Consider the following 20,195-nt stretch of genomic DNA (forward strand, 5'->3'; position numbering starts at 1 on the left):
CTACTATTACATCGAGTCACTTGTGCAGACAGGTGTTGTCTTTGTTATCTTTCATGTCAAACCAGCTTACCAACCTTTAGCTTGAACAAAGAGAGGGAGGCAAACTAAGAAGCACTGCCAAGTTGACATTTTATCAGGTACTTACTATCAAATGCTTACTGGGAGCTATTTTCAGTGGACACGGCACTTTCCAAACAGATCCCAGCAAGTAAAAAAATCTTAACTCTTCTTATTCTTACTCGGGATTTGTTTTTTTGTTTTTTTTGTTTCAGGTTACAATAGAGTCACTTAAACATGAGTCAAAAGAAAAAAATAAGATCAAAATCCTTTTTTATTTTCTCACCAGATCAAACCATAACATTATAAGCAGCAAGTGAAAGACAAGTCCTGCTGATGTGATACAATGTGTGTTATTGTAACACAGTAACACTCAGGTCTTTATTCTCATGTATGGGAAGTAATTCACTCTTGAAAGTAGACATCGATTAATCCCCTTTCTGCACATGGTTATGAAAACATTTACTGATGTATGACCCACTTCCTGTATTTGTTAACATTAAATACAGTACATGAAATGAAAATTACTCCCCTGAGGAATGAAAGGACTGCGACAGTTGATCATAAACAACCAAACTGGCAGAATAAAATGCATAAGTGATCAGATGTAGGAATTAATGCCACATAGTGGAGCTTTAAAATGTATTTTAACTTTTAATCTAACATTTAATTTAGTGCTCTGATATATATACTTATAGATACGTTGCGATAAGATCAGAAGAAATGTATCTTACCAAAATGAACCGCCTGCTTGATATAATTTATTCCACTGTGCCTTCATTGATGTCATTATCACCACATTAGTACATTTGAGCCTTACTTTAAATTTACCTGGCTCATTTATCCCTACAAAGCATCTAACTTAAAGCAAAAGGTGTATAGAAAATCATTTAAAACACACTTCAATATGCAGTAAACAATAAATTAACTCGTCTATATGTAACATTTTATTAGCATGATGTATGAGGATTTGGAATCACAAAACAAAAGTGATGTAAACTAAAAGATGTTTAAAAACAGGCTGTAATCCAGGACGTGTGCGTGAAACAGCTTCCCCTGCTTGAGTCCGACAGTGAGGTATAATGACTGATGGTGGCTGGATGGAGTGCAAAGTGAGGATGGAAAAACATGATGCACGATTATTACTGTTAGTGTAATGCTTTTCTTCTTGCAGGCTCAGGGTTTGATCAGGCCTTCTGTGTTGTCACAGAGTGACTTGTAGAGTTCAGAGCTCAGTGAGTATCCTGAGAGAGCCTGTTTGAACTCCTCAAGGGGGCAGTAGACTCCACTGCAGCCAGAGACGAGTAGATCCTACAGGGAAACAAGGAATGTGGAGTGAAACAAGGAAATGCAAATCTTTTATATGAATGTAGACAAAGTCCGACTCTCACCTGGCCTATGTATGACACTTTAACGAAAGCCTGGTTAGTTTGCCGGTGTTTGTGTAGCTCCAGGGTGATGTCAGCGGCGTAAGGTGGCCATTGCATGTCAAAAACCCCCAGAGCCATCAGACAGGGAATCAAAGTGGTGTCATGTGCAGAGTACAAGAACAACTTTCTGTTTGGGAGAAGATTTTTTTTTAAAATGAGACCAAACGCGATCAAGTGTGTGCAAAACAAAAAAAAGATCAATCTCAAAGTGTCCACAGACCTGTCCGGCTCTGATGAGGTGCCCTGAAGTTTCTCATCAATGTTGGCCAACAATGTGTGCAGGAGGGGGCCCACACACAGCTGCAAATTCTCCCTGATTAAACACATGGAGAAAAAATGTGACTCAAAACTAAAGAGTTTCTTTTAAAAGATGTTCTCTGTTGATTTTGTTTAATCTAACCTCTTGCTGGGTTCATACACATGGCAGATCATGTCCACAGCTCTCTGCTCCACTTTATTCCTCCAGCTGTCCAGCACTGGGGGGCAGGGCAAACCGTGCGTCTGTCAATGTGTGAAGATATGACACAGTATCAGCAACCCACAATTTCCAACATGACTTTTACAGAGCTTTTTTCCCCACCGTTTTCCTTTCATCAGCGTTCTTTCTAAATCTGTCTCTTCTGTTAACCTACAGTGTAGAGCTGTGTTAGTGAAAACAACCTGTAGCTTCATTTTGTGGGTGTTGGCTGCACTGACTCAGATATGTGTTTGTGTCTGAAAACCAGGTTGATGTGACCCACAAGACAAGAGGGTTTTGTAAAGTGTCTGTTTTTAGCTGCTGTGGCTGGTGAGGGGGAAGGAAAATCCAGTCAATTAAAAAAAGAAAAAGCCCCCCACTGTCTTGTTCAGATCTTGTAGTGGCCCCAGGGCGCACATTTAAAAGATGGTTATTTGAGCATCTCCAGAAAAAAATACCCCTCTGAAGTCTAATATTACCCCACTGATTCAACAAGGCAAAAAATTACTTCGGTCTCTCTCCATGAATGAATCCTCATCAGACAAAATTAGAAGTCTTTAGATTTGTCAATGTAATTATGAATTAAATGAGTTTTCATTTAGAATAGCTTCAATTACTGCAAGGGGTAAACAGACATTTCCAAATCATGGTAATCTGCTGTTTTAGCTTGTTAATCTCCAGAAATTTGATGAGATGATGCTACATTACAAGGCTTCGTCTTACATAACTAGCAGCTTGCCATCTGTCTCCTCAGGCTGGGCTTTAGTGTTGATATTTAGTGGTATGTTTTCTGATAGCTTGTGGTGAGACCTAATAAAAGTCATATGAATCTGGATGCAGCGCTGTCACCTCTCTGGCGACCATGTCGTCCCTAATGAGGATGAAGTCGATGTTCTGGTGAGCGGCGATGCCCAGCGCGCTCTGGATGCTCTGCAGGTCCGCTGCAATGTCTGGCAGAGTGGATGACTCTGCCCAGCGGTGGCTGCACAGAACGCACACAGTGTCAAGGGCACGAAAAAACACAGACACACCATGACAACCTGTCAGTGTCGGCTCAGCTCGGCTTGAATTTTTTGCACAAAACAAGAGTCAATTCCTCACTTTTGGCGAGCCGCTGCATTGAATGATGAAGGCAAATATTGTGCACATACCTGCCGAGAATTTTGAGCAGCTTGCACCCATGGTAGTTAGGATACAGGATTTCAGATTCTGCCTCTGTTGTTAATATTGGCACAGGGTCTTTACGTAGAGCAGAAAAACAGATTAGATGAGACCCAGAATGGAATAAATAACACACATATGGATTCTTACCCTACCTTTTTGTTTTTGCTGGAAGAGCCCTGCTACCAGGCATTTGGCAGATTCAATGGTCCTCACAATGTTAGTGGAGCGCACACTAAAAATGGAAAAAATAGGTCATGGAAGGCAGCCAGCTAGAAAATAGTAAAGCCTGATATCCTCTGTACTGCACTCTTAAATCAAATGTGTGGAAACGGTTGAGTCCAGAGAAGTATTTTCGTCATGATGTGCACTACTTACTAGACCTCTGCTGGGCTAAAGGTGGAGCTGAGGAAGTGGGTCTCCTCAATGTATCTCCTCCTCAGCCTCTTGCCCAGTTCATACAGCTGCTGCATGCCCACTGTGGTCAGCTGACCGGGGAACGTGCCACCCTGTCAAGTACGACAAACAGGATCAAGTTTAATTCACAGATGTGCCCAAAAGGCGCACACTTGCCAAACTCGAGGATGGCAGGAGTCCATGTTGTGGGATTTGGGTTTTTTCTGAGCTAAATCCAGTAGCAGTAAACCCTCTTTAGCGAGGCAGCTAACTGCACAGGAAACTTTCATTGTGTGGCTGCCAAATGGGACACCGTATCTTACTGGGAAACCCTACACACAGTTCAGCTGTATGACAGAGAGAAGGTGAATGGAGGGACCAGCTTCAGTGTCATCTGTGTGGCTTTGTAATGAATCCAAGTGACCACTAGAGGGAGGAGGGCCAACTGAAAGAAAACTTGAGAGGTCATTTTGAATCCTGGAGATTTCAAAAATGGTAAAAGCTGATAAAAATACTTCCATCATTAAACCAACAGTTACTTGTGTTAGATTGTTTATGCAGAACAGATCCTAAAACATAAACACAGAGGATATTAACTTGTCATAGCAGAAATCCACAAATGACACTGACAGCTTTATTGATGACTATCGTACATGTGGACAAAAAATGTCAGAGCTCTGGCACAGGAACACCTTAATGGAGTGATATAATAATGTTACTTATTATTGCCTTACTAGCCAATAGATGTCTCCTTAAAGTTTTTCATGTACAGTAGTGGCCAAAACTGTTAAAACACCTGACACTTTTCTTGGACTCCAAAACATGATTTCATGTCCTAATGTTCATGAAACATGCAGATTGTTGCTCTGAGCATGACATATATCAGATGAAGTGAGTCCTATTGTTTTTATCCACTTCTAACTTTAGTATTACTCACATCTCTCTGACATAGTGTCAAGATATTTCCTGAAAACTTCAACACGTATGTTATCCCATGCCTTCTACAACTCAAGCCAAAGGCTTTCCTTTGAATGTAAAATAGATCTGTCCACTTTATTCTCCAACTTGCCCCAAATTTGCTAGATAGGTTGAGGTCTGGACTTTGAGGGGTCCAGTCCCTCATTTTCAATGTTCTAGCAGATTCCTTGTGTCGCAGGTAGTTCTGGCAATACTTAGAAGAATGTTTAGGATCATTGTCCTCTTGGAAAATAAATTCCGGGCCTATTAAGACGACTCCCAGGTGGAACTCTGTGCCTCATCAAAATGTTGTGGTATACTATCTTATCCATGAATCCATCAATTTTCACTAATGGCCCGTCTTAGCCCTACTCTACTCAGTTTGTGTTGCGCTTCCACGGGCGCGGTACCTCGTGTCAGATACCAGTTTTTCATACCTGCTCTGCTCTGGTTCCAAGCGAGCTGAGCCAATACTAAAAGGTGACGTCGACGGACTGCCGGCCACTGATTGGTCAGAGAATGTCGTCACCGAAGAGTCATGAGCGCGACGCCCAACACAGGAATCAAACCCACCATTTTTTAAAAACGACGTCAGTACTGTACAATGTCTGTACACCATTGCCTGCATGTCCTCCATTGTTTTTGATTGTTGTGTTTGTGTCACGTTCAAAATGACGTGAACGCAGTTTCGTGCAGCAGTGTTATGACGTCCCAGCTCACCGTGAGTCGGTACTCGGGCTGGTGGAAAAGGTACCCAAACCGAGTAGAGTCAAGTCGAGTAGGGCTGGAACTGTGTAGTGGAAAAGGGCCATAAGTCACGTGTTCCTGAGGCCCAAATGGCATTTTGAGATGCTTCACTTGTCTGTCTGAAAGTTTGTTTTATCTACCTTTCCCCCTTTCTGTTCTGGTGTGAATTGTTGGCATCATGGCGGTCTTAAGTGTACTCTACAGTGCTTGGACTGCATCTCAAGTCCTTGGCGATGCAGCGGTGACTCCAGCCAGCATTAGAAAGTTATTTTATTCCAACCCATTGCTCACTTGTGAGCTCCTTCTTCACCTTAGCCATGTTCAGAGAGCAACATGTGTTCAAGACATAGACCGTATAAAATATCAGAATATCGGAACTCAACCAGGCAGAGTGTGATGTAGTTTGAGCCTCTTAGCCAATAGCCATGCGTTCCCATACGTCAGTCATGTCCTTATTTGGGCAAAACTCGTAATCTTAATATCTTCTGAACCGTCATGTTAGAAAAAAATTCACCCCCCGTACAGTGTGTGCCATTAGAGAGATCAGCTTCGTAGAGCCAAGCCGTTTTTTGAACCACGCTGTAAACATGTTTATTAATGCTGCAAAGATCGTCTTTTCCCATTCATATCTATGTGGTTTCCGGTGTTTCTGCAGCCAGCCTCAAGCGGATTTTCGATGTATTGCAGTTTATAGCACTACCGCATGGGCTTCATCGTTTGAGCCCGGAGGTTGCCGCTTGGTTCAAGACTACTTCTAAAGGCTTTGAATTTATACCAATTGATGGTGTGGCCTCAGTGACAAAACCCAGATGTGACCAAGCACTTAAATTGCAGGATAGGCTTTCTACATTCAAAAGAATCACATAGCTGTGTCCTAAGACTCTGGCATCACTATCAATTTAACCACGATCACATCTGACAATGATTACACAAGTAATTTGGCTTCTTCTGTGAAAGAATAGAATTGTCTGACATTGACAGTGGGATAGGCCTAGCTTGTTTTTTATAAGGAAAATGACCTAAATCTCTTTCTGATGGCTGTATTCTATGGTTTATAGAGCATGATGATTACTTTGTAGATATTTAATTAGTTTTATAGGTATTTTGACGGCAAATTCAACAAAAATAACTGAAACCTTTCAATAGGCCAAGTGTTCTAATAATTCTGGCCACCACTGTAATTAGTGCTGTAGATATTGTCACTCTCCAAGAACACAACACTTGTCTCTGCATCCGAATCCAGACCTTTAAACCTTTTCTTTTACGACAGCCCTCAAACATCACTAAACACACCTACTCACGGTCAGTATGTTCTTCCGATAGCTGTCTTCTACAGGAGCTGGGGGCTTGGGGCCACCACGAAGATCTGTCACCACATAGTTAATGTGGCAGTGTGCAGGAGGCTCCAATAGTGTCGGGACCCACTGGGCCTACAAATAACAGACACATGTTGTGTTTCTTGCATCTTTTAAAGGAAACTAAATAAAGCATTAAATGAAAACAGGAATGAAGTTTTACCTCGATCACATCAGGTATGGACTTCAGAGGTGTTCGGGCACCATGACGGAACAAGACTTGGACCAATTTCAGCTCATAAGGAGAGCTCTGATCTGTGTCAGCAGAGGAGCAAGTGGATTCAGCGTGGTCTGATTCGGTCTTCTTCTGTGACCACAGAAGAGAACCAAAAGCTGCCGAACCGAAAACACACACTTTGGGCCAGAGGTATCTCATGGTGGTGCTGCGGACGAGAGAAATATTAAATATGTAAGAATAAACCTGCAGATATCGCAAACATAGCGGGAGGAAGATAGATAAATAATTTGAAAAAAAAACAGTGGTTAAAAATGCTTGTGGTTTAAGTGGGGTTGCAAAGGGGTGGAAAATTTCCGGAAATTCATCATCTGTGCATCATCATCATGAAGGGGGCGTGGTCTCAATAGCCCTGCAGTAAGCAGTGTGCTATGTGCATGTGGTTGAGGAATAGCAAAGATATTCAACTGTACTTGCATGAAATCTGGTTGGTTTAGTCAAGATTATGCTAAAATATATTTTCCCCGACTATATTTAAGTTCTGTATTAAGAGCCAACCTTCAATTTAGTAAATTCATGGTTTATTGCAGTTTATTCCCATGGAAAGTTTCCAACTTAAATGTACTTGAGTACTTTACTTAAGTACATTTTTTGAGTATCTGTACTTTACTTGTGTATTATGTGTTGGGGGATACTTATTACTTTACTCAACTACATTCAGAATACAATTATTGTACTTTTCACTCCATTGCATTTCTATCAATGCTCTAGTTACTCACTACTTTTGCTTTGAAGTCAGCTCATGAATTTCCTTCTCTTCTCTAAAATCTGATCCATAAGACAGTAAAATGTGTGTGTAGTTCTGTTTGTCTCAGTGGTTTAGCCATAGTTGTATACTTTACTATACGATACTTTGTTTCATTCCAGATGAACCAGCTAAACTAAGTTGTCTGTGCTTGGAGTAACTTAGTTGCCGTTTTTATTCCATGGTATAGTTTTTAAAGATTTAAAGTAATGGTTTCTAAATAAACATAATGTAACAGAATGTAATCCTATGTATTCTTGACTGCACTCATGCTGTGAAAATACTATTTGAGGTTTTTTAAGAAGCACTTTGAATACTTAAGTATTTTTAAAAGCAAGTTATCTAGTACTTTAACTCAAGTCATAATCTGACAGAGCAACTTTCACTTTGATGGAGTAATATTTGACCTGGAGTATCTATACTTTGACTCAAGTAATGAAGCTGTGTACTTTGTCCACCACTGCTTATAGTCCTCCTAAAAAGTCAGAAATGTGCATCAGGATTCCTCAGATTCTGGTGATGACATGTTCTTGACAAATTCAAAGAAATGAATCAGCACTTTAAGAAAAGGTGATCAAGATTTAGACATGAAAATATATCTTAACTCACCTGCTTTCACATATAAATTCCAGTTAAATCAAGTGACACTGATGATGATCAACAGCAGCAGCAGTAACTGACTCTAGCTGAGATAAAATAGAGGTCGCAGCTGCACAGGGTAAAGCAAAAAGATGCATATTTAGTGATTATTTGTTAGGTAAAGTACGTCCTTCGCTGATGCAAATAAAGGCTATCAGGTGAGTCACTTTGTCTTTGCACTGACTGCTGCAGAGAGCTCAGGGGGCGTAACTTAATCTGCACAATGTCTGCATGAATACTTCATTCTGGTGCAATACACTAAATCCACATAACCTTGTACTGACGTTTAACTCCCAAACACTGCGAGGTACGCTCTGTTTGCACTCCTGATAACCCGAGCATGCAGATAAATATTACTCAACATTTTCATAACTTCAGCACGTTAGCAAAGCAGGACTTGACACGAGGCTAACGTTAACTCTTTCCGAACTATCAAGCTAGCTCGAAGCTAAAGTTTCACCTCCGTCCAGACTGTTATTAAACCTGTCTGCTGATGCTACTACAGCAAAGCTAACAGGCTTTAAAAGAACTTCAAAGAGAACCACTTACTCTCCGGAATCAAGTCCCTCTGCTACTCTTCATAAAATGTTCAAAGCGGTAAGTAAATGATACATTCACTTGTCATATGGCAACTCTTGCGACTGTCACACTTTCAGGGACATGTTGGGAACTGTAGGAGCACACGCTGCTCTACAATGAAAGTAAAGGTGAAAGCTAACGAGAGAAGACTACATTACCCATAACACCCCAGCATTCACGTCAAAGCCGGTTCTTTCTTCTTCTTTTGATAACAATCGGCGGATAACCAGTATTTAGGTGCAGTAGCGCCCTCTGCAGGATGTAAGGGGATCTGCATGTCACATTGTCTCAGTTGAAATTTGATATACCAAACAAAAAAAATATCCTAACCTCAGAAAATTATTTTTTTGTGTGATTAAAAAAAAAAAAAAGTAGTACTCCATGCATTTATATTTTGCAGACTAGACTACTGTAATGGTGTATTTACAGGACTCCCCTAAAAAGTCCATCAGACGGCTGCAGCTCACACAGAATGCTGCTGCTCGAGTCCTAACAAGGACTAAAAAAGTAGACCACATCACTCCAGTTCTAAGATCTCTACACTGGCTTCCTGTCTGTCAGAGAGTGGACTTTAAAATCATGCTGATGGTTTATAAAGCACTGAATGGTTTAGGCCCAAAATACATTGCTGATCTGCTGCTACTTTATGAACCATCTGGACCTCTGAGGTCATCAGGTACTGGTCTGCATCTGTCCCTAGAGTCAGAACAAAACATGGTGAAGCAGCGTTTAGTCATTATGCACCACATATCTCGAACACACTTCCTAAAAGCTGTAGGTCTGCTCCAACTCTCACCTCTTTTAAATCAAAGATTAAGACTTTTTTTATTTGCCACTGCCTTCCTATCTTAGCTCGTTTAATTCACTTTAAATGCAAATTTTAATATTATTTTAATATATTCTAATTTTCCTTTTCTTTTCTGTTTCATTTTATTTGTCATTTTAATTGTGTTCTTTTATGCTTGTCTGAATGTTTCCAATGCTTTTAATGTTTTAATGTAAAGCACATTGAGTTGCCCTCGTGTATGAAATGCGCCATACAAATAAAGTTGCCTTGCCTTACTAGGTGATTCGTGAATAAGGCAGCATTCTGGAGGAGACAATACAATTACTGTCCTCATCTTGAAAATCAAAAACTCAAGTTGGAAGGCGGATATTTACCTTGAGTATAAAAATCTGAAGAAGCACAAATATTAGTGGCTTATTTTAAATTAATAATTGTAACAATACCAGATTGTTGTCTATATCTTTTTCTCTTCATTCATATAACTCAGAAATAATTATGACTACCAGGAACCTTCTAGACCAGGGGTGTCAAACTCATTTCAGTTCAGGGGCCACATACAGCCCAATTTGATCTCAAGTGGGCTTGTTAAAATCCTAACATAATAACCTATAGAGAAGTACAACTCCAATTTGTTCCCTTTGTTTTAGCACAAAAAGTACATTCTGAAAATGTTCATATTACATGTACTATATTTTTACAAAAACAGCTGTTGTATTTTTTGCCATAATGAGTCTCATAGTGGGGCCAAATACTATATTCTTTAAGCCCTGAAACCTGCTGCGAACACACTGAAATAGCAGTCACTTTTATTGAAATATTGCAGTTAATGTCTTCTAATTTCAAAAGTCATCCCGTGGGCCGGATTGGAACCTCTGGCAGGCCAGTTTTGGCCAGCAGGCTTTATGTTTGACACCCCTGTTCTAGACGTATGCCTCTCTTTATTTTTATTTTCAACCTTACAGAAAATTCCAGAGAGAATTTTCAGACCCAAAGATTTATTTCAGATCCTTTTTCATATAACAACAGGACCTTATCAACAAAGCTGTACAGGTATGTGTTGGTTTGCGAAAAAAGGACCTAAAAAAACCTACCTCAAGCATCTTGAACAATTTATATTATAATACAAAACAATGAAAGGAGATCCACTTGGAACACTTACTTCTGGATACATACTCAAATAGATAATTTACATACTTCTTTCCACTGAATAATTTTAACTTTCAACATTGGATGTAGATTATTTTAATTTAATTTAAATGCCAAATTTCAATCCAGAATTTTGATTTAATTTAATTCAGTATTTCTAGCAAGGGATCACGAGAGGCTAAACTCAGAAATCTGACACATTTTCCATCCTGTCTCTGATTCCACCTTGAATGTTGATGTTAGCTGCATTTGTTAACAAATGAGTACATTAATAATAAGTTGAGAGCATGAACACATCTCCTCAGCTTTGAAGTGTTGTGTTTGATGTATTACAGAGGAACTATTATATGAATGTACTTGGAGTCATCTTGGATTTTGCTCTAACATATAAGACTCATACAGTGTAAATGTATATATTGATGATGAAAAGAGGCTCTCTGTTCAAAGTTGAATCTGATCTGAAACAAACCAGCAAAAAGGCAGCAATCTACTGCAGCTTTCAGCTCCTCAGCTTGAAACGGACCAAATTGTTGGATGTTGGCCGCACAGCTCCTGGCAGACATGGTGTGACAGTCTGTGTTTGTGTAAATACTGTTTATCTCCCCCAGTCTGTCTCCTGCAGGTCCTTTCTGCTGAGAACAGACTGGAAAATGCAAACGGTGAAAAGATACTGGTCTAAAAATGCAGCAGTCTCTCACTTTCATATTTCTCTATAGGTGGTAATAACATCTCATTTATCAATTCCAACTTATGTGCTGCATGGTCCAATTAATGTCTGCGTGATTTGGATTAATTTTCTGAGCTCAGTATAGGACATCAAATAAAGATTTAATACATCCTTCAGTAACCAACACACTCGTCATTCCTTAAATGAAACACAAAAATCTAAGAATAAAACTCTACTTGAATAAAGAAGACAACTTGCAGACAACAGATCAGATTGAACAGTTGATGATTTATTAACTTGACATTTGTTGCATGAAGGTGTCTGAGAGAGAGACTAACATAAGAAACTACAGTGAATATAGAGCAGGCTGGACAAGGTTCTGGTTTTTGAATGCATGTTTGCTGTGGAAGAAGTTGTAGTTGCAGTGGATGTTTATTGTAGTTGAAGTGGATGATTATAATTTTGAAACTGTTCACACATAACATGAAGTATGACTCTGTGTACAGTAAGAAAAAGACACTAGAGATGAAATAAAAATACATTCAAAGACATCAACAGAAACAAACATTGCATAGGAACATATCAGGATATCTACATGAAGGCTCTAAGAGAGAAAGTGAAAAATGTAAGTGCAATGCTGCCACCCAGTGGCAGAATCTCCTCATGAAAGCATCCTCACAGGAGCTCTTCTTTTTTTCTTTTTTTCCCTTGAACCCCTTTCAAAAGGAAAATCCTGAAACAGGCTACAATCTCTCACCACTGCTTCTCACAAACCTCTGATTTCACGTTCTCACACTTATAAATCTGATGATATTTACTGCTGAGTCACATTTTATGGCTGTTTGACCCGTTTCAAAGGTCCAAAAGTCAAAAGATGAATGAGTGGGATGGAATTTGTAGTATTCTTGCAGTCTTTGAAAAAATATTTTTTAGGTAAAGAAAATATTTTCTCCCTAGTTAAGGCACTTAACCTTGATTCACCCAAAAATATGCTCACCAAAAAAATATCTCAAAAGTTACTGCATATTTAATCCCTGACTTATCTCATGTGTATATTTGTATTTGAAAGGGAAGAAAAACTTTCCGTTGATGGAACAGATGAGATTTCTTTTGGTATTTTGCTTCATAAAGAAACATTTTCCTGCCATCATTCACACTTTGCTTAGTCTTTGGCTTCAACTGTTGTGCAATAGCCAGGTATCGAACTTGTTACCCTGTTCTCATTTCAAAATTATTTCTCCTTTTTGCAGTTTGGTTGTTTGATTTTCAAGCTCTTGGACATTTCTCATGCATGTAACGTTTGCATGGTTCACTCACGTAACACAGTGTTTCTTTCCTAGCGATTCAGTATTTATCTGAAGTCAAGTGTCTGGCTTTAAATCCTAAAGTTTGCATATTTAGTTTGTGTAGCCACGTTCAGACACATCTTTGGGTTTTCCTTCACTGATCGCTTTGTCCCTTCTCCTTCCTTTAACGGACACTCTTACTGGTTGTGAGTCTACACTGCCAGGTCATCCTGGCGAGCGCGGCTGCTGCACCCGCTGGTCTTACTCAGGCGGCGTTTCTCCCTCATAAAGCCAGTGTGCAGCAGAGGGGACTGCGAGCAGGTGTTGGGTAGCTCTGAGGGCGCTTGTTCATATCTCATTCTAAGGAAATCTTCCTCGTCCTCCAGGTTGTCGCAGCTGTGATGCCGCTCGGTGGCTAAGTTGACTGAGTTCTGCTGAAGCGCCATCCTGTTGTTGAAAGGTTGAGAGGCCATGGAAGCCATTGGTGTCATGGAGCTTGTGGCTGCAAGGCACTGGCTGAAGTCTGGAGGTGGAGTGCACGAGGCTGAGGGCAGAGGGGGGCTGTTTGGCTCAAGGGTTGCAGACACAGCCACCGTAACCGCTCTTTGGCTCTTCCTCTCAATCGCTCTCTTGTGAACACACCTCCTTACACTTTTCCAGCCAAGGTGGTAGAGCTCCAGCACAGAGAGGAGAAGCGACACACCAGCCACCACCAGCATGAAGATGATGAAGACGTTCTTCTCCGTGGGCCGGGACATGTAGCAGTTGACAGGGTTGGGGCAGGGCCAGGACTTGCAGAGGTACAATGCTTTCAGAAAAATTCCATATATCCTATACTGCACCACAATAAAAGTCACCTCCATCACCGTGCGGATCAAAATGCTCAGCATGTACGTCTGCAGCAGTGCTCCTTTCAGACGAACACGACTACCCCTATCACTCATTAATCTACCGCTCTCCTTCTGCTGCAGGTACTCCTTCTCCACCTCCAGGTCTCCTCCTCCTTCTCCTCTGGCCTCCCTCTCCTCCTGCTCCCTCCTCCGCTCCTTCTCCTCCCTCCGCACCGTGTGCATGGCGTGGCCCATGTAGATGAGTGAAGGTGTGGAGACGAAAACGATCTGCAGCACCCAGTAGCGGATGTGAGCGATTGGGAAGGCGCTGTCGTAACACACGTTGGTGCAACCGGGCTGCTGGGTGTCACAAAGGAAGTCGCTCTGCTCGTCGCCCCAGGACGACTCCGCGGCCGTGCCCAGCACCAGGATGCGGAAGATGAAGAGGACCGTGAGCCAGACCTTTCCCACCGAGGTTGAGTGTTCTTGGACTTCCTCTAAGAAATTCCCCAGTAGACTCCAGTCTCCCATCGCTGCTCACGGGTCAAACACACACACACCTGAGATAAGAAGACTGGAGAGGGAGGAGAGGGTGACAGGTAGGGTGCAACTAGGGGTGAAAAGGTGAGGTCACTGAGTTGGAGGGAAAAGAGAAGAAGGAAAAAAGACAAAAAAGAAATACACAGTTAGCTGTAGGTCCTCTGATGATGAAATGACCTGGGTGTGTGTGTGGCATCATAAAAATAGCTTCTCTGTCTGTGAATTGCTTGAGGACTGGACGCTGGCATGAGAACAACCATTTTCCCACCAGAGAAAGAGAGACACTCAGAGAGAGAGAGAGAGGAGAGGAAGTTCAGGAGTCATGTCAAAGTAAATACAGAGGTCATTTTAAGAGAAATTATTGCAATATTTTGTTGTGTGTGTTTACATTCCCCACGTCTGGCTCCATAATATGTTTGACAAACAGACAGAGAGGCTAACGGGCCACCACAGGGCAAGTCAAAGCGAGGAGACTCTGTCCTTTCAATGCCGTGTGACCTGGCCTGAGCTGCGCAGTACCCATCTTGCCTCTGGACCATCACCAGCACTCTTCACTCATAGTGACAGAAAGGCAGCTTTCATGTCTGTGATCCTCTCTGCAAAAAAAAACAAAAAACAAACTCCTACCCGGTACTAATCTGGACCTATCCGTCAATCACATCTCTCCATCTTTTCACCTCTTGACTGCAGCATCAGTGAGACCCAAACATGGCAGAGAGAGACCGGCAAGTCTCAGCCAAGACAGACCCTATAAGGCGGTTCAACAGACAGCTTTATAAGTGCAATAAATGACCCCTGTCATTGAGAGGTTAAGAAAACCCATCAAACTCCATCCAGGGATGACCTCTGACATCTATGTGAGCTCTATAAGTATGCCTACTGCCAGCTTTTACTATGCAATTAGACATCAACGCCAGATGAGTTATAGCATTAAAAAAAGGCTGGCTGAAAGTAAGACTTTGACAGGTATTTTCCAAACACGTTACATGCCCAAAGTGGCTACCCTTTTAGGTACCAGAAAATGTACACATTCCTCTGAAGCTGTGCCTTAACACAAACTGTTTGTTCAATGGCGAGGTATATAATATACAGAATAATCTCTACAATCACTGTAAGTTAAAAAAAAGCCAAACAAGGACTGAAAATGCCATCTTACCATCCCTCATCTGCCTTCAAGTGTTATCCATGAGCAGACGCTCATACTAAGCTTCTTCCATTGTGTAGTCCAAAGTGTAGGGCTTTCAATGCCTGGCTGATTCTGACACTGGTTATGTGAAAGAGAGGGAGAGAGAAAGAGAGAGTGAGAGAGAGAGAGAGAGAGATGGTCTAAATGACCATGACCGTTTGTCCCTGTGTCCATCTCTCTCTCTCCCTCAGCGCCTCAGTTAAGTATATATAAGGTAATAAGATGTGAAATCAGAGCGTTGGGTTCCTTATCTGTTAAGCAGGGAGAGACAGGATACAAAACACCCACTTAACAGCATGTGGGAGTTTGGGGTTTGACACTTGTTTTCCAGCATGGACCTAACGTCAGACTGGTCCCAGTTTGGATCATGAGTCCATAAAGAGGGTCCTCATCCTACTAAAAGAGCTGGCCAAAAGCCCTCCTTGAAGTTGATGATCTTTACTGGAAGTAAATCACTTACAGGCAAAGAGAGTTCAGAGGAGGAGGAAGGGTGTAAGAGTCCAGCCGGGACAATAGCAGGAGGTACAGATTATGACGGCCATGTTCTCTCACCAGCTAACACTGACAACAGCTGATCCTCACCTGGTAGCTTGTTAACCCTCCTGTTATGTATGTTTCTCTGGAACAGCAATAATGTTCCTGGGTCAATTTGACCCGGGGGAACACACAATTATCCAAAAGTGTCAGAACCCCCAAAAATCCTGATGCACATTTTTTTAAATTTAATTTTTAACTCCATTACTGATCCCTTAAATCAAGATTTGGTCCATTGGTGTTCTTTAATTCTCACAGATCATGGTTCAATGAGGATAACTCACTCGTTTTTCATTCAAATCCATGTTAAAACTTATTTTAATGTACATTGGAAAGCCCTAAATATAAATACAATAGTTTGACATGACATAGATTTTTGTGTATTATATTTTAAATTTTGAATTTTTTTATTTTTATGAAGTGATGTTGATACATTAACATGACACCTCTTCTCTCACATGCAGCCCAGATTTTTATGCTGCATTTAGCTGGTTTGGAAGGCATATATTGCCTTAAATAGACTTTAAAAGGGTCAATTTGACCCACAACATAACAGGAGGGTTAATAAGTGGTATAATGTGTATTGTGTAAGTGGTTGGGTGGATTAAAATCCATTCAGAAGATAAGGATCTGTGTCTGTAGCATTAAGCTCAGAGCACTCATGTGCAATAGCTAGTAAACTAGCATGCAAACAATGTTATATGTTAATGTAGCTAATATATGTCAATATTAAGTTGTTTGCACTCCTTGTTTACCATTGTATTGTGGTAATCTCTTTATTTTAGTGATGTTAGCATTATACTCAGCTAGTCTTACTTAACAGTACATGTAAGGCAGCATGCTAATAAGCTAAACAACACTTAACAGTAAAATTCAAGCTAGCTGATTTTGCTGCTATTTGGTAACTTGAGAATTTAAGATTAAACTTAAAAAATATGTACAAATTTGAATAAGTTATCCTTCTTCATCAGCTAATACATGAATTAGCTGATGGTGAAGAAGATGAACATGTAGATATTCACCAGAGTCAGTAGGATTCATCCTCTCAGGACCATGAATGTTTGTGGAAAAATGTAATCCTATTCCATTTTCGAGATGTTTAGACCAAATTGAAACTGAGTCATGCTAGCAGAATGGCTGTTTAACATGTTTAAAGCTGATGAATTGAATACAAAATATTAATCTTTATAGAAACTAGCAACTGAATTTATTAAATACAGTAGTTGAGTATAAGTACATCTGTTCTTTTTTAATGTCATGGAGTAAAACATCAATGAACCATACAGCAGAAAATCTCTAGTAAAGCTGTCTTCTAGTATCACGGTCATAGACTACAGGACTGCCTCCTTTCCAACACTGATGTAGTGTTGTGGTCTTTCTGGGAACATATCACATACAGTACACAATGTAGTATTCACACACAGTGTTTGAAATGCAGGCTTTCCTCAGAATAGTTTCTAGATCCGCTGTGGAAAGGCAGCTTTCTGAGTCGCTGTCTCCCTCCCGCAACTCTCTCTTCCTGTCCTCAGAGGAAGTAATCTCAAACAATATGATTTCCGAAAGACAAAAGGAACAACGTAGTAAAAAGAGAGTGTGTATGTTTGTGTGTGTACACGAGGTTCCTGTCAGACTTTTCCACTGTACTTTGACTCTATAAAATCCCTCTATACTCTAAGCTGTCTGTCATACCTATTCTTCTGAAGGCTTTCTGGAGGTCTGGCAGTGCACAGAGTTAGAGAGATGTTCTGGACCTCCTGTAGACCATCATATCTTTCACACTTGTTTATAATCTCAGTGGCAGAGGAAAGGAGACTTCATGGGCAATGTGACTGATTTCAAACAGAGAACTACACTAATAGGGCGTTATGCATCTCTGAGTTACTTTCTCTGTTTCTGAAAAAAAAAAAAAAAAAAGTATTTGTGTGTGTGTGTGTGTGTGTGTGTGTGTGTGTGTGTGTGTGTGTGTGTGTGTGTGTTTTCCTGCAGCAAATAGAAGTGTTGGCAGGTTAAAATGTTATAAAATATGTCCCAGGTAGAGTAGAGATCTTGATTAAATTGAGTAACAATAAGTCTCTGTTTCCGAAGAAGAGCATTGTAGCTCTAGATGGACTAACTAAATTCTCCTGTATTATAATTTACTCCCAGGCATGCAAACAGCGACACTGAGTAGTTCTGGACAGCGGCCAGTAAGTTCAGAGGAGTGCAGAGAGAAATAACCGTTATGAAACGGCATTGCTGTGCAGTGACAGCCGCTTGCAGAGCAGCATGAATAAAATGCTGCATGTTTTCTCCATGCTGCAACGCAACGATAAATCCTCAGGTTCATCAAACCAGCCTCTCTGCTGCCTTAAAGGGCATTGAGTCTGATTCAAGAATATTTGAGTGTGTGGCAGCACTTTTCGGCTGTCAAAAGCCCCTTGATAGGATATGAATTTTACTGTAATGCCTTGTTTTTTGTTGCTGCATGGAGCATGTTTTTGTGTCCTGAGCAGACTAATTGAAGACATATTTCTATGATTTAGGCTTTATTTTTAACACTCAGATTAGAGGCCTGTTCTTCAGAACAAATTAAAAGTTGATGATTATTCTACTTCTCTTTCCTATTTAGGTAAATTATTTGAATAAAGAATTCTCCTCGTCTCTCTGCCAGTCTTTTTCAATTATCACCCAACATTTGTCTGGTTCCCCTTAAGGCTGCCTTGAATCCTCAGATTAGAAACAACAGGGGGCAGGGTGGATTTGAACTTTCTTTTGTCTATCTGCTCTTTCCAGCATTAATCCATGTTTGACAGACTCTGAATCCTCATAGAGGACCAGGATACACTGCCTGCTCTACCCTCATAAACACACAGGGCAATTAGCTGGTGGGGTGTACATTTTCTTGGCCTGCTTCCCTTTCATGGGGCGCGTTTAGACTATGTGGTGATGCATTCTGCACAACTGTGCTGTCAGAGTTATGCTGAGAATTAGGTACAAGGATCTCAACAGCAAATTTAAGGTCTGATTCCAAAAGTAAAACACAGGAAGGAACTCTTTATCTACCAGAAAAATGTCTGCAGTGTTTGACATATTCTAAAGGGACACATTTGGCCTCACAGGCTCACACTTGAGGGGCCCAGGGTTAGTTTCCAAAAATATTCTGGAGAGCCAAGTTTAGGAAAGCTTTATTTACTGCGTGTATGGCTTCATTAGCTGCTGCGGCTCTACATGATACACTTTTGAATGCTCTATGTTAAGGTCCATCGTTTAGCATGCCCCACCTGGATTATGACCTTAAAGTGACAGGCCCTCAATAAATGATAAATAAGGTTTTGATTTTTAAAACATTTAACCATTCATTTAGATTAATTTCATCTATGTTACATTTTCCAAAAAAAAAAAAAGTACCTTTAATGTTGCCCATGGTGGCTTTAACCCTCCTGTTATGTTGCAAATCAAACTGACCCTTTTATCTATTTTAGGCAATATATGCCTTCCAAACCAGCTAAATGCAGCATACAAATCTGGGCAGCATGTGACAGAAGAGGAGTTGTGTTAATTAATCAACATAATTTCATAAAAAAAAAAAAAAAATCTAAATGTAAAATAAAATGAACAGAAATCTTTGTCATGTCAAACTATTGTGTTTTATTTAGGGCTTTCCAATGTACATTAAAAAAGTTTTAACATTAATTTGAATGAAAAAGGAGTGAGTTATCCTCATTGAACCATGATCTGAGAATTAAAGAACACCAATGGACCAAATCTTGATTTAAATGGTTAGAAATGGAGTTAAAAATTAGATTTAAAAAAAATCTTATTAGGATTTTTTGAGGTTCTGACACTTTTGGATAATTGAATATGCACCGGGTCAAATTGACCCAGGAACAGTATTGTTGTTCCAGAGAAACAAACATAACAGGAGGGTTAAGTGTGTGATTTAATCTGATTTAATCTAATTTATTCTCAGGAGGAATGACAATTTTAACTCCATCAGTGATGACCCATTCAAAATCGATTCCTGTAATGGATATGTTGTGTGGACTTTCTGACTGATAAAGCTTAAGTCTTTATTTACTATAATCTTCTATATTTGCACTGTCAAGATTTTAAGTAGCCTTTTATATCTTATGTCTCCTCTTGTATTTTTTTTAATAAGAATCTGTACTTAAAATAAAACCAGTAGCTCCCCTTTTGATTGAAAAAAATGATAAGAATTGAATGTTTTACACAAATTGTAAAAAAAAATGAAGTAGTGAAGTAGTTTTTGTTATTCATCTTTAATTTAAATGAGCCGCTTGTGTTTTCTCTGCAGTCATAAACACCTGATTACCTGGAAATGACTTTATGCTTGTTTGATTTCTGCTTAACCAACTCTTAAAGTTGTCTCATTTCAAAGAGGACTCCCTGAGTATCTGAAGTTACTTAACATCCACAGCCCCAGAAGTGCATTTGGAAAATGTCTGACCAACCAGACAACTG

General features: G+C 40.2%; 2 protein-coding genes across 3 annotated transcripts; both read right to left on the bottom strand.

The window, feature by feature from the left end:
- Positions 1-313: 313 nt before the first annotated feature.
- acp6 (acid phosphatase 6, lysophosphatidic) lies at positions 314-8,937 on the bottom strand. Of its 2 annotated transcripts, XM_034694241.1 has the most exons (12): positions 8,729-8,937; positions 8,150-8,249; positions 6,724-6,943; positions 6,507-6,635; positions 3,484-3,614; positions 3,261-3,340; positions 3,096-3,183; positions 2,794-2,926; positions 1,888-1,988; positions 1,708-1,800; positions 1,449-1,614; positions 314-1,368 (listed from the first exon to the last, which is right to left on the bottom strand). In XM_034694241.1, exons 3-12 carry the CDS (start codon positions 6,934-6,936, stop codon positions 1,234-1,236), a joined length of 1,269 nt encoding a protein of 422 aa, XP_034550132.1. In that variant the 5' UTR covers positions 6,937-6,943; positions 8,150-8,249; positions 8,729-8,937; the 3' UTR covers positions 314-1,233. The 2 variants fall into 2 exon arrangements, with proteins under 2 accessions (XP_034550132.1, XP_034550133.1); XM_034694242.1 differs by lacking the exon at positions 8,150-8,249 and having other exon boundaries at positions 8,729-8,861.
- Positions 8,938-11,626: 2,689 nt separating this feature from the next.
- On the bottom strand, positions 11,627-15,380 carry gja5a (gap junction protein, alpha 5a). Its single transcript, XM_034693174.1, has 2 exons — positions 15,171-15,380; positions 11,627-14,107 (listed from the first exon to the last, which is right to left on the bottom strand). Exon 2 carries the CDS (start codon positions 14,003-14,005, stop codon positions 12,857-12,859), a length of 1,149 nt encoding a protein of 382 aa, XP_034549065.1. The 5' UTR covers positions 14,006-14,107; positions 15,171-15,380; the 3' UTR covers positions 11,627-12,856.
- Between the last annotated feature and the right edge of the window lie 4,815 nt (positions 15,381-20,195).

This window comes from Notolabrus celidotus, chromosome 10 (assembly GCF_009762535.1).
Source record: "Notolabrus celidotus isolate fNotCel1 chromosome 10, fNotCel1.pri, whole genome shotgun sequence".
Taxonomy (NCBI): Eukaryota; Metazoa; Chordata; class Actinopteri; order Labriformes; family Labridae; genus Notolabrus; species Notolabrus celidotus.